Here is a 13257-nt window from a genome sequence, read left to right as displayed (position 1 = left end):
ACAGATAAAGCCATGATTTATTTGTTAATGGAGATAGGGTGAAACTTAGGTGAGGACATGGTCCTTCCTGCTGAAAGCAACTGTTTCCCAGGTTGGTTAAAAACACACAGGCATGTTGCTAGTCTGCCACTGTAGAGATCATTCAGTCTTGGGTGCAAGCTAGACTGAGCAATTAACAAGTTCAGTTTTCTTCTGCTTTAGCTGTGCCAGAATTTATAGCAGGGGAGCTGGTTATGGCATAGCTGGGATGCTTACTAATCTAGACATGCAGGACACTTTAATGCAGATGGAAGGAAACCATAATCGCCCTATATACAGCTAGCCCAAATCCTAATCAGCTACCCAGCAATAATAACCTTCCAGAATCCAGGAAGCCCATCAGCCTCACACTTCCAGTCCCCAGACCATCTAGGGATAATGAAATGGGCTGGTCCAAGAAAGCTAATCTCTTCTGCTTTCCCAAGCAAGCCTGCTCCCTAATGAAAGCAGAAGCATTCACATAGGTATGGCTTGGAAAGGAAGCAAAGAAAAGGGAGAGGAAAGTAAGGCAAGGCCAGGCAAGGCAGAGCAATAAGGAAGAATACTCACAATCAATCCTACATCTCTGACTTTAGAATTTTTTGTCGGCAAAATTATCTTCAGATTTGTTTTTCAATAACCATCTTTACCTTAAAAAAAATCACCTTTTTTCCCCCCTCACAATGCCACTTAAAAAATATGCTAAGCCAGAACTATTTATTTCTCCAAATGCCATTTAAGTGTTTAAATACTTGCTGTTTGTTAAAAACTGTGTTTCTAAACACATTTTATCAAATGAAGGAGATCTGAGAAAAAAACAACCAGATTACCCCTGCATTTTTGTAGTTAAGGGAATAATATGTTTTGTTCCATCAATGTGTCCACTTTACATTATTCAGCACAAAGCTTTGTGAAATAAGAATCATGGGAATATCACAATATAAAGGAAAAAGGTACAAATAACAGCTTCATAAACTGAGAAATGTACATAAATAAATCATGTAGATGGGGGCAGTTTGCTTAGCTGGCAAGAAAAAAAATATGGAAAATCTGCTTGTTAAACAATAACCACAGAGTGTGCTTTTATGATGTTTTTCACCACAGTAATTCATATTAGAGATAGAAGCAGTTGCATGTTAAATAAAATCATTCAGCATTGTTCTCCTCACATTACAAAGAGCTGACTTATGTTGTTTTTAGATGCCTCCCATTAGAAAGTAAATATTCCTCTGATGTTATACATTTCAGAAAATTTAATAAAGATGAACTGTAAATAAAGTCACAGGGAGATTTCAGACAGTTTTATTAGCAGATTGTTGAAAAGAAAAGAAAATTAAATACAATAACAGTAAACGTGGTTCTCACATTGAAACCAGGCTCAAATAACTAGGCTACCATAGAAAAATTTCCAATTCTTGCATTATGATGTAAAAACAGATTTTTGTACAGATTTTGTACAACAAAATTCGTAATAACCTTTTTTCATTTTTAGAAAACTTTAAATATATAGATAAAAATAGACAATTTTCATAGGTCCTACATGAAGATGAGTATGTTCTGTTCCAAGGGCTTGCATAGAGCGCAAATGTGGTTATAATATAGAACAACTAGACGTTAATATCTTTAAGATTACAAAAGCATATAAACAATAACATGAGCACAACTTCTCTTCATAATCTATGCCCCAAAAAAATCCAAATCAAAACCCAAAAACAAAATACCAACCCAAAACCTGTATAACTAAAGAGGGGCAAAAAAAAAATCAACTTACGGTAACATCTCATGGTCTGTAATATTTACACTGGGTTTCGCAAGATTCTTTCTAAACATCCAGCTTATAAATTGGTTCTCCCTTAATCCTTAACATTTCCATTTATGTACCAAGCCAAACACTGAGGCATTCCCAAAGGTCTTGAAAGTATATACTGTAAAACTACTAAACCTACTTACAGGTGACTCTATGCAAGGAGCAGAGCAATGGTAGATGCTACTACATATTTCAGTTGTAGGCTTTTAATTCTCTTTCAGATATGAATGATTCAAAAGCTTGCCACAAGTCCATCTAACTTTACAGCTGTTAACCCTTTAAAGACTGCATATGAAAAAACTGGAGTACAGAATCCCATATGTGTTCAAGCAACTATGAAAATTATGAAAGAATCATGGTTAGAAAATAATATCACTACAAAGTATTAGGTAACAATATTTAATGAAAAATATTGCTCAATATTTCTTTAAAAAAAATTACTGTGATGTGAACTTGTATATACATCTTTCTATTGTTAAAAAAGGATTGTGGTGAAGTAAATATGAACTGCACAAAATAAATGTGTACCAGTATTGCAAGGAAGACCTACAAACTATAGAAGCTCAGTGCTAGAGTTTACAAAACATTAGATTATTTTTATTTTGACAAAATAATATTAATATCCAATCAGAACTATTTTTAAAGAAATATTTGCTTTAAGTTAGGCATCTTAGACATTTAAGGTTTTGATATGTTTCCATGTAATAAATAATATTTTATATGCATAAAACATTAGATGAAGAAAGCATAATCACAAAACTTACAGTAATAGCACTGATTCACAAAATCAGTCTTTAAAGGGGTAACCCAAAAGTACGCAAAGAACATAATTTTTAGTAATGTAATAAGCACTGTGTTGTAGCTTACTTCCAGTTATCAGCACAAAGGTGAAAACACATATTGTAGCTTTCATAACGACAGTGAAAGTAACACATAACCACCCATCCCTAAGACAAGGTGGGAGGGACAATTAGACTTCAACCGTATCACTCAGTTCTACGTGGAATTGGACTGATACATCAAGTGTTTGTTAGGTTTTCTTTTTTTAGCAACATTGACGTAATATGACATTAACATATAAAAATATTTCTGGCATTTTGACTTGCTGCTCAGCCACAGTCCATTCTTAAAAGTGCTCTAACCAGGGCACTAATCAGGGCTCAATATACAAATAAAAGTGGCTGATACAGAATTCTGACTTGTTACCAGATGCTTAAGATCTCATTCAGTAATACTGTGACTCCAGGACAAATATTTACATGCCTGCATGCGTTAAAACTAGAAAGGTGTCTTTCTGACCAACAGGGTGACAAAACAATATTATCTAAAATTTTCATTTCCTAAACTCTAGATTTCTACTGCATACATAATACCTTCCTTGTGTGATTTGTGTTATATACTGTACAAGTGACCAACAGTCTGATAAGAAGCGAAGTCTTTTATTTCATAAACCCCTGCCAGTTTACAATGAGAAATTATTACTCTTTTTATTGTATTTTTTTTTTTATTTTAGGAAAAGAGACTTTGTGAACAGTAAAACAGTTTGTTTACATTCAGCATTTCTTTTCACTTACACAAAATTCCATTTCACTTAATGTAGTCTAACATATATGTGTTGGTCTCTTGGAAAGCATGTGGAAAAAATGTCTTTAGAAGAAAACCCACGATTATAGTTTGCAAACTGAATGTATCAATTTTTTTTCTTTTACCATTTTTTTCTTTTTTTCTTTTTTTTCTTTTTTTTTTTTTTAATAAGAATCCTCTTATGCCCTCTACAAGTTCATTTCTGAGCTGTCTTGCTGGTTTCGGTATGATATAACAGTCTGTAAGTGTACTTGGACACTGCTGGAAGGATCATTTGATGTGCTCAAATATAGAATCATCAGACAGAGTCTGCATTCCTTGAAAAAGGGAATACTCGGCCTTGTTCTGACCCACCTGTAATTTTGGATACAATAGTCCGGCGCAGAGACGCAGATTTTCACTGTAAGAAGAGTGCTACTGTACATTTACAAACATTCTCTAGGTCTCCGGGTTGAGCCACGGGAGATAACCAAAGGAGGACACTCTTGCAGAATTCTTAAAAATTTGAAGAACATTGATAAATGAAGTTGAAGAAGTTGGCTTGAAAACGCTTTGTTTCCACAGAACTCCTTATGAGCCAACGTCTTACTGCAAAGTTCTTTAATGTAGCACAGCTATTTTCAGCAGGAAAAATTCAATACATGACAGTAGTTTTCAAATAAAGTCTTCCATCTAAAATATGAAAAAGAAAAAGTTGCTTTATATATTTATATCTGCAATGAACTGAAAAGAAAAAAAAAGCAAACCTCAAGATTTTAACACCTCAGCAGAAGTAGTCCTCCCATAAATCTCATGTTTAAAATAAAAAAATAAAACCCCAAAAAAACCCTGGACATCACCACTGCAATTTCATCTGACAGTGGTCAAATTAATTCCGTTGAAAATTACACACACTTTGCAAATTGTGAATACTATAACACCTTCTAAAGCTTTAATATATGCTGCACTCATATCAGTGCTAGGGCACTAGGAATGTAGGTGGAGCCTCTGTGCATGTGTTTTTACTGATATGCAAACTCAACTGAATAGTGTTGAACAGCAATTATTTCCTTCATGGTTGCAGAGCAAAAATCTTCTTGCATGCAATTTTTAGTACTGCCATCACTAAAGGCATAGCTCATACCTTCTGATTTAGCTATGTTGTTAAATATACCATGTAATGTAACCATTGTGCACATTTGTAGCTATTTATATAGAACCCAGTATAGGATATTTAATCAGTATCAGTGAAGTATAGCATCCTTCCTCCATAAATGAGAATGAGAATAACTGAACAATTACTGTGTTAAAGATGTAAGCATGTCTCTCTCAATGTTTTTTCCAACCAAGAGAGGAGCATATATTTAAGTGAGATATGTGTGATGGAGAGGGAACATGAGAAACAGTAAGCTCACCTAGCCAATAACTCTTGATATAGAAAAAGTTGAAGAGAACATTCTGCCATTACATATTTTCACCTAATTTACAAATATAAAGAAATTTTTTCTTCACCGGGGACATGGACATGTTATATGCATCTATTCTCATTGCAATACAAAGATTCTGATTTATTTTTTTTAAACAGAAAAATTATTTAGTTCTCTGACCTATAGGATAGAAAGTGTTGCTCCCTTGTGAGTAAAGCACATTATGAAGCATATTAAGCCTCCACAGTGCATAATTCATCTAAAAGTACAAGCTGTATCAGAACTCTTCAAGTCTGCATGAAACTCTTCTTTTGATCCAAGTGAAATCTGCAAACATTTATAAGATTTCAGACTTGTTTCTGGTTTAATTTTCTTAGTCTAACCTTTTTATTCCAAACTAGTCTTTAAAAATCTTATTAGATATACAGGAAAACAATAGTGTAAGATAAACCTATATAAATGAATGCTGAAACTTTTGAAGTGCTTGGCTATCATTGACATATGTGGCATCACTTCTACAAGCTTACTGTAACTGTTGAGAGAAAGAAAAGTTTGGCTTGAAAGCAGACAAATGTACATCTCATACAGCTGTAAAAATTCACACCTTCTGCACACCCCTTTACAATTTTTGTTGTCTAGGTCCTATCAGAACTGCTGGGGAAAAAAACAGACTGGAATCAATCACTCTGACGCAGTGATTCTTGTCTAGTGTCCCTCTGGTTTTCCTTTTCCATTAGTTTTATTTTTCAAGCTTCTGGGGTGTACACCATTTTCCTACTTTCTCCCTTGTCTTTACATTTTCCTGTGCCCTTTCTCAATTTTTTCATGTTCTTAGATTTTTTTAAATTTTTATTTTTATTTGGCAGAGCAGATGATAACTTTCCCATCACTTAGAATGCTCCTACTCAGAATCATTTCCCCATTCTCTTTGCTCTTTACCATCTTTGTGCACTGAAGAGAGATAAAAAAGAAATTGAGTAAGGCCTTAACTTAAAGGCCTTTTATTCTTATCTGACACATGAAGAGCAACCAAAATGCTTATAGGAATTCAGGAGAGAAAGAAGGGACTTCTGAAACGGAGCTTGGTAAAACTGAAGGCCTGGTAAACCATCTCAAAAGAAAACCTGCATCAAGTACAGGATAGCCAGAGCTACTACTGGCTATAGTTGTGTATAATTCTCTCAAACATATTGAATAAACACAATAGACATTTACAGCACTAAAGCTGTCTGGATACCTCTGTAGGAGAATTATTCTGTATATATACTAGCACTTTGGCTATCCTGAATGCACACTTGCTAATGAGTGCTATGCAGAATTCCCACACCTAAACATTAAGATAACCTACAGTCAGTAACTTGTATTTTATTTTAGTATATTAGGTCTCCATATACCTTTTAAAATAAAATATTTATTAAAATGTATTCTCAATTAAAGATACAGCTGTAGGAAGTGGAATCCTTGTAGCAGGCCACAAAAGATGAACAATCTGCAGAGAACAGCAGTACATTTTCAAGTCAGCTCTATTTTACACTGCTCAAGGACCCAATCTGGCCATGAAGTCAATAGGAGGTTTTTCAGATTTAATGGAAGACACTATCAGATCCTGTATTCTGTGTCTGCAGAAAATGAACAATAAAAGAAATGGGCAGCTTTACAAAGCATCTTACCTACAAAGTAAGAGGATATTTGTTTATATAACTTAAAAACATTTATAATGGATATATACAATAAGCATAGAACTTCCTGTTCCTCAAATAACTATATGATGGTCCATTAAAGGTGCAATTAAATCTTCTGTACTGATAATGGACTTAAAATTCCATATAGGACTCAGCAGTTGATCTAGTATTATTGCTAGGCTTATTATAAAACAGATATGTTCCTTATTAATGTGTCTGACTAATTCTCCTAACATATGGCAAAAAGAAGCAAGCATTAGACACATCAACTTTAAAATAAATCCTGCCATGTTATGATACAGATAAAGCAATTGAATGATTAAGTAATAGTAAATAAAATAGGAGGAGTTCAAAGGTTGCTATGAACTGTAAAATATTTCCTTTATTTTCTCAAGATAAGTCATGACAGAATGAAGTGTAAAATGAACATCCTTTTCTTTAGAACCTATAGTGCCAACATTAAAAAAAAATCACAGGATCTGTGGAACTGCCCACCCTCTCAAATCATGAGTTTGGAAGAAGATGGGAAAATAATTTCTTTAGGCTTTATACTCCTGCAGCATGCTCCTGTGCATAGCTGAGAAGCTCACATAGCCACTCATGCAGAATGTACACCAGGCAAAAAGCACTGCGCTGCTGAAATACAGACTTCAAATAAGACCTAGACATACTAGGAAGAACAGTGATAACTCTGCAGAGGAATAACAATCTCACATCACAATGTTGTGGCCAAATACAACACCTATATCTGATTGCCGTCTCTTTTCCTAGGACTCCTATTCCGTTCTTCCTAACCATTTCTCTCTCAATTTTCATTGTCCAGAGGTTCTTCCGAAACGACTGGAACTTCTCAGTATTGCTGTCATAGCCACCAGAATCACTTCACCTCTAGGCGTAGCCAGTGTTCCTATCTGAACATCAGTGGAGCACCACCACTGAGAGGCCTTCATGATTTCAAGGCTAAAATCACAAGCAAAACCTGAAAATCATGAGGGTGACCAGTGACCAGCAAATCAAGCAAGCTCATCCTCTGTAACTCATTGTGAACATGCCACTACTGCTAAATCCCAAACCATGTGTACTCCTGCTTCCCACCTCCTGATCAGCTTTTCTTCAAGTTTTATATACATGGTGCATTACTTTGTATTGTTAACAAATGCAGGATTTGTCTATCTGCATAAAAACAATTTTATGTAAAAAAATATAGAATATACTATTCACACAAACACAGATATATGTACACAAACATACTACACAAATACACACATAGTGTTCTCTAAAAATGTTTACAATGTTGCAGTATATTTTTAGCCTACTGAAAATTGTTGATCTGTGATAAAGTTTCCCAAATTTACATGCTTTTATACACAATATAAATACATAGAACTTCCTTTCACTCTTAGGAAGTCAAGCAAAAACACAAACTGGGAAAATACTGCTACATTTCTAAATAGAACTGTGCATGATTAGCAGATTGTCATCTGTTTTAATTGCTCTTTTGCAAATGGCAGTGTTCAGCAAGATCACACAAGCTCATGCTAGTAACTCAAACTGAAAACCTAAATCTCATTAGTTTTTGTCTGTGGACTGATATGACAGAAATTCTAGCCAGAGTGAGGGAGTATTTTTTTTAGATCATCCCTTTTTAATTAAGACTCATTTCAAGGTTTTTGAATTAACATGCCCAAATAGTTAAAAGGTCATAAATGTTAGAAGAAACAAACAAATGGAACTGACATAAAAGTTTGCAATGCTGAAACAAATCGCATGCCTTGAAATGCATTCCCACAGAGATGTCAGATGGGGAATGATTCACACTAGTGTTCTGTGGGCAGCTTGTAGTAAGTACCTCTATGGATCCAACATTTTCTGAGATAAAACCATAAACCTACTCAAATACTACTCCTAATAATATGCATCCTGGAAAGCGATGAAAATCTACAATGAAATGTAAAGTTTGGCCACAGGTTACAAATTAAATAAATCATCCCTTAGATGGTAACATTTGTATTTCTGCCACTCAATGCAAGTAACACTGGGGTTGTTTGCCTCCAAACATATCATATTTTAGTTTGTATCCTGAGAGCTCCTTTAAATACAAACATAACAACAGTGATCATCATAACTATCATAAGAGCATACTGCAGTCTTTGTTTTATGAAAATCTGCAAATCAACGTCAAAGGCATGGTGTCACACCTGAATTCAGTCAATTGCTATCACAGAAAAGCCTATGGAAGAAGACTCTCCTTAGTAACTGGATAAAGCATTTCTTACAGTTAGGAGCTTTGGGGGGAAAAGACAACCAATCAACCAATGGAAAAGATATGGTAGCATGTCACAGATAGCTAATAAGAAAGAAACCCACAGAGTCCAAGTTAAAAAGAAAAAAAGGACAAAATAATGTATAAGAAAAATTAATTATAAGATCAGAAATCTCAGTGGGAGCTTTGAAAAGTTAGGACATCAAGGTTTGTATAATATTGTATTAATTTATTATTAGTTGTTATTTTTTATGGTCATAATTGGTGAGCTGTAGAATAGTAAATGCCAGCCCATGATCCAGAAGTCCTTACATCAAAGTAAGACCAATTTTAGTCACTAGAGTTCCTAACTACAGTTAACATAATTTTGTCAAATATGTGCAGGACAGTGATATAAGCTGACCTTCATTCAAAATGGGTCTTAAGGATATCTGAATGGTGGATCTATTAATCTGTGTACTTTCAAAGAATACCTACTTTATGTAGATTTCTGCCTCATCAATAAGAACATAAGGGAACAAGTAAGGATGGGAATCTTATTCCCAGCTTTGACTCTGAAATGATCTGTGATTTCACTTTTCTGTTTTTCTGTTTTCTCTTTTAACCTTTCTCTCTTCCCTTCTCTTTTTAGGTAACAAGAGATTCTGTGCACTGATGGTTTCTTAGTCTGTTTTCTTGTCCTTAGCAAGGTACAGCAGTGTTAGCTCAGATCTCTATGGACTATGTTAGCACAAATAAAAATAAAACAACAACAACAAAACCCCACATGTGCATACTTATTTAATTGAAACTGTAGGTTCTTGGCTCATAAAAATCCATCTGAAGTCCATCTCCACGGCTGGTGACTGAGTTAACCTATGCCTAGAGTCCTCGTTTAAAATGAGGACATATGTTGCAACACAAAATCCCCAGGACTAGCCCATGTGTCACTAAAGATAGCACAGACTTTGTACTGAAATTCAGTATATACACACTTCTGCCACACCCTACAGCCATCCCAAACTGCCAACTTCAGGTCCAGCAAGTTGAGGCATAATGAAGCATTTCTGACTCTGTACAAGAAAAGATGGCATGGCAAGTAAATGAAATAACTTGTAAGTTAGTGTAATGCATATTTTTTTAACTTAAGAATCATTACAGGTCTTTTCCACAACAGTTTATAAGGTAAGTTAGAATATTAGAGTGAAAAATATGATCCACCTTCAGTCCAACAGGTTAAAAGAAATAAAATATTTGTGACATTAAATGGGACTACTTTTATCTAAATAAAAGAAAAGCTGCTTACTTGTGCTAAAGAACACAATAAATTGTGTTTCCTGTTAGGAAGTAGCTTTATTGAAAATGGCAGCTATTTTCTCAGAAGTTATTTCCAGGCACCTGTAATCTAATGAGGTTTGTCCCTTTCAAAGAACAGTTGTACGTGCATGCCCGAATGCACACAACCTCTTCAGCCCAGAGCTGATAAAAGCATCTGCAAGCCATAGCTCAAGCACATTTAAATTATATAACTGGTTGGTTTATTTGTTTTAATAAGATCGGGCAAATGTGAATCACAGTGTACTTCTAACCTTTCAGTCAACCTGATGTTTTAATCATTTTGAGGAAGAGAAACAAAACAAAAGAAAGGGATAGCAAACAAATGGTAATGATTCATGTGATATTTGATAAGACAGCAACAGGAAGTCAAAATAAAAGCAACAGTATTGTGACAGATGGAAGGGATCTTAGTCAAATTGTAACCCCTCTTCAAAAAATTTAAAGGAAGCAGTCAATTAAGGACGAGATATATTTTTGTATCCTCTTCATATATTTTATTCAAAATCAAGGCAAAGGAGGATTTATTTTCTACTGAAGCAGGAAGATAAAAAAGGGAGTCTAACTTTTTAATCATGGGAAAATCATTTATTACGAGGTTGAGTCTTTTTCAGAGTTTGCGAAGTGTGACTGAAAATACAAAGCCCAGCTTTTGTAAAATGGAGTCGTGGCATCAACTGAACGTAACTTTCTGTAATTTTCCTGATGAAATGCTAAATAGTATGTTGTGAGGGAAAGAGACTCCTCCCAGTGTACGAGGTTAATCAGAATGCTGGAGCTTTGCAATTTGACACTGAAAAGAAGGGATGGGACGGAGAGACACCTACACTGTCCTGATGTTACTGACAGCAAAAGTAGGTCATGTATTGGGGAACATGGATGGATCCACTGCCCTCTTCCCAAGTGGAATTAGAGTGGAGTACCGGAGATGTAGGAAAGCAAGCTCAACCATAGAGGCTTTAAAATTGGAGCAATTTGTTCTTAAGAAAAAAGCGCTTATCCAGTTTTTATGCAAAGATGGGTGATTTCACACTGCATGTTCAATAAACTCATGCAAATATGAAGTATGTAAACATATTTGGCCAAACACTATCCTAGTTTGCCCTTTGTATAACACCAATAAATTAGTTTCAAATTTGCATATTGTTATTAATCACACACCTTTCTTTTCTCTACTTAACATTCATGTACAAATACATTTGTGTTAATACTCAGTGCAAATATTCAGGAGACTGAGATGTTCATGTCTGTCTTTTTAAAATAATAATTTATACTTAGCAGATTTTAATTCTATGTCTGAGTTTTCTGACAAAACCCTAAAACATGCTATATAAAAAGAGAGTGTGTAAACATCTTTTATGCAGTTATTTTAACTATTAACTGTCAGGATCTTCTTTCAGTAATTTTATCATGTGTTTTAATAATGAATATATGTTTTCATTATCTCACTGAATACTGTGGGAGCAAGCTAAGGGTCATCAGTCTGGTCTTTAGTAAACTAACAAAACATGGACTACCTGAACATGTCACCTTCTATTATTTCAAGATCATATAGAACACAGAGAGCTTGTCGTTTTGAACACTGAAAAGACTGAACTGGCAAGATGAGAAACTCTTTGAAATAAATAGATATTTTTTTTTTAAATCACACCGTCTTTTATTGTTTCCTTATGAACTTAGCAACCCTTTTTCTGTTTGTATAAACAGAACAGAACTGATTACTTAACAAGCATTGAACCTGAGTCACTAAGGCATTGTATTGTGTTACTTCTGTTGGTAAAAAAATTTAAAATTATTAAAAAAAAGCCAACAGAGAAAAAACAAACCAAAACACCTTCAACTGAAGAATCATGTGGAAAAGTTATTAAAGGATGAAGTCACAGCTAAATACAGTCAGCTTGTGAGCTTCCACAGCTCATTGTATTCAGTGCTGCTTGTAACATAGTGTGGATAATTTTTGCGCTGAACAATTTGTCCTGCATTAAACAGTTATAAACTCTGCAAAAAGGTGTGCTTTATTTGCTATCATGTTTTCAGCAACATAAACAAGTCTTTTTACTATCTTTTTTGCAGGCCAATCAACAAGCAACCTTGGATCTGATAGCATAAAATTGAGAAAGAGTTGAGTATTGGAATGTGGTTTCTGCCTGATACCCTCTTCTTTTTCTTTCAAAGTTTTCATGGAAACAGGAATGACTATTCATCTTTTTCATTTGACTGCTCTTCTTTCCACTTTTCTCAATTTTGTGTCCTTTTCTAGTGTTTTGCTCAAATGATCACTTTTTTACGCTAAACATCATCACCAAAGTAATCTTACATAAAAAATACCAATCATAAAGTTAATATTCAAACAGTCTTAAAAATAATTATTTTTCTCTCTGGAGAGGAAAAAAATATTCATACAATGACATTTGAATAAAATACAATAGATCAGCATTTGTTGGAGCTTTCAGCAGTTTTTGCTTGAGTTGCGATCAAGTTACAGAAAATATCTGTGCAAAAACATATAAAAATTACTAGTTCTTTAAAACTACCCTCCATACACACACATACAGAAACACACACACAGATCCTTTCCATTGCTGAACTAGAAGCTAATAATATTAGTGTGATACATGTGTTTACAATTGCAGATCACACAATAAAGCATGGACTAATAAAGGTCTTTTATGAAAGCCTGGGAATAGTAACATGGATCATGATTTTTCTACTAGGAATAGCTGTGGCCATGGCTAGTACTAGCAATGTATTTTTTCCATCACCAGTGTGGCGTTTGTTTCCTTCAGCATATACAAATCACTTACAGAGATGAGCTCTTCAGAAGTATTATCTTTTCTAGAGATTTAGCTCAGACTACTTTTTAAAACACAAGAAAAGACTTACCTAATACCTACTGCTATGCAGAGCATCTCTTCTGAGTACCTACTGCTACGCAGAGCATCTCTCCTGAGTCACAGAATCACAGACTTACCCTACTCCTCTCTACAAGCTACTTCTTTTCTAAAGAAATAATTTCCATTTGATGTAATACGTCAATAACTAAAAGGCAGACTAGTGTTTTGCTGTTTTCAGATTAGACTTAAACCCCACAATTAATACAAGAGTATGATCTGGCTTTTCCTTAATCCAGGTTACTGAGATGTCGTTTCAAATGCCGCAAAGTTTACTGGAAAACAGAGGCCA

General features: G+C 34.6%; 1 protein-coding gene across 6 annotated transcripts in view; it reads right to left on the bottom strand.

The window, feature by feature from the left end:
* Window positions 1-1304: 1304 nt before the first annotated feature.
* The window catches only part of DACH1 (dachshund family transcription factor 1), a 370149-nt gene continuing 358196 nt past the window's right edge, over window positions 1305-13257 (bottom strand). For 4 of the 6 annotated variants that reach the window (XM_055802571.1, XM_055802572.1, XM_055802574.1 and 1 more), the window contains one exon: window positions 1305-4081. In XM_055802571.1, coding sequence (XP_055658546.1) covers window positions 4044-4081 — 38 coding nt within the window. In that variant the 3' untranslated portion in view covers window positions 1305-4043. The remainder of the gene's footprint in view (window positions 4082-13257) is intronic. The other 2 variants (XM_055802573.1, XM_055802576.1) reach the window with 1 other exon arrangement.

Source organism: Falco peregrinus, chromosome 4 (genome assembly GCF_023634155.1).
Source record: "Falco peregrinus isolate bFalPer1 chromosome 4, bFalPer1.pri, whole genome shotgun sequence".
Taxonomy (NCBI): Eukaryota; Metazoa; Chordata; class Aves; order Falconiformes; family Falconidae; genus Falco; species Falco peregrinus.
Note: the sequence above shows the minus strand (reverse complement) of the source record. Positions and strands in the feature narration are given on the sequence as shown.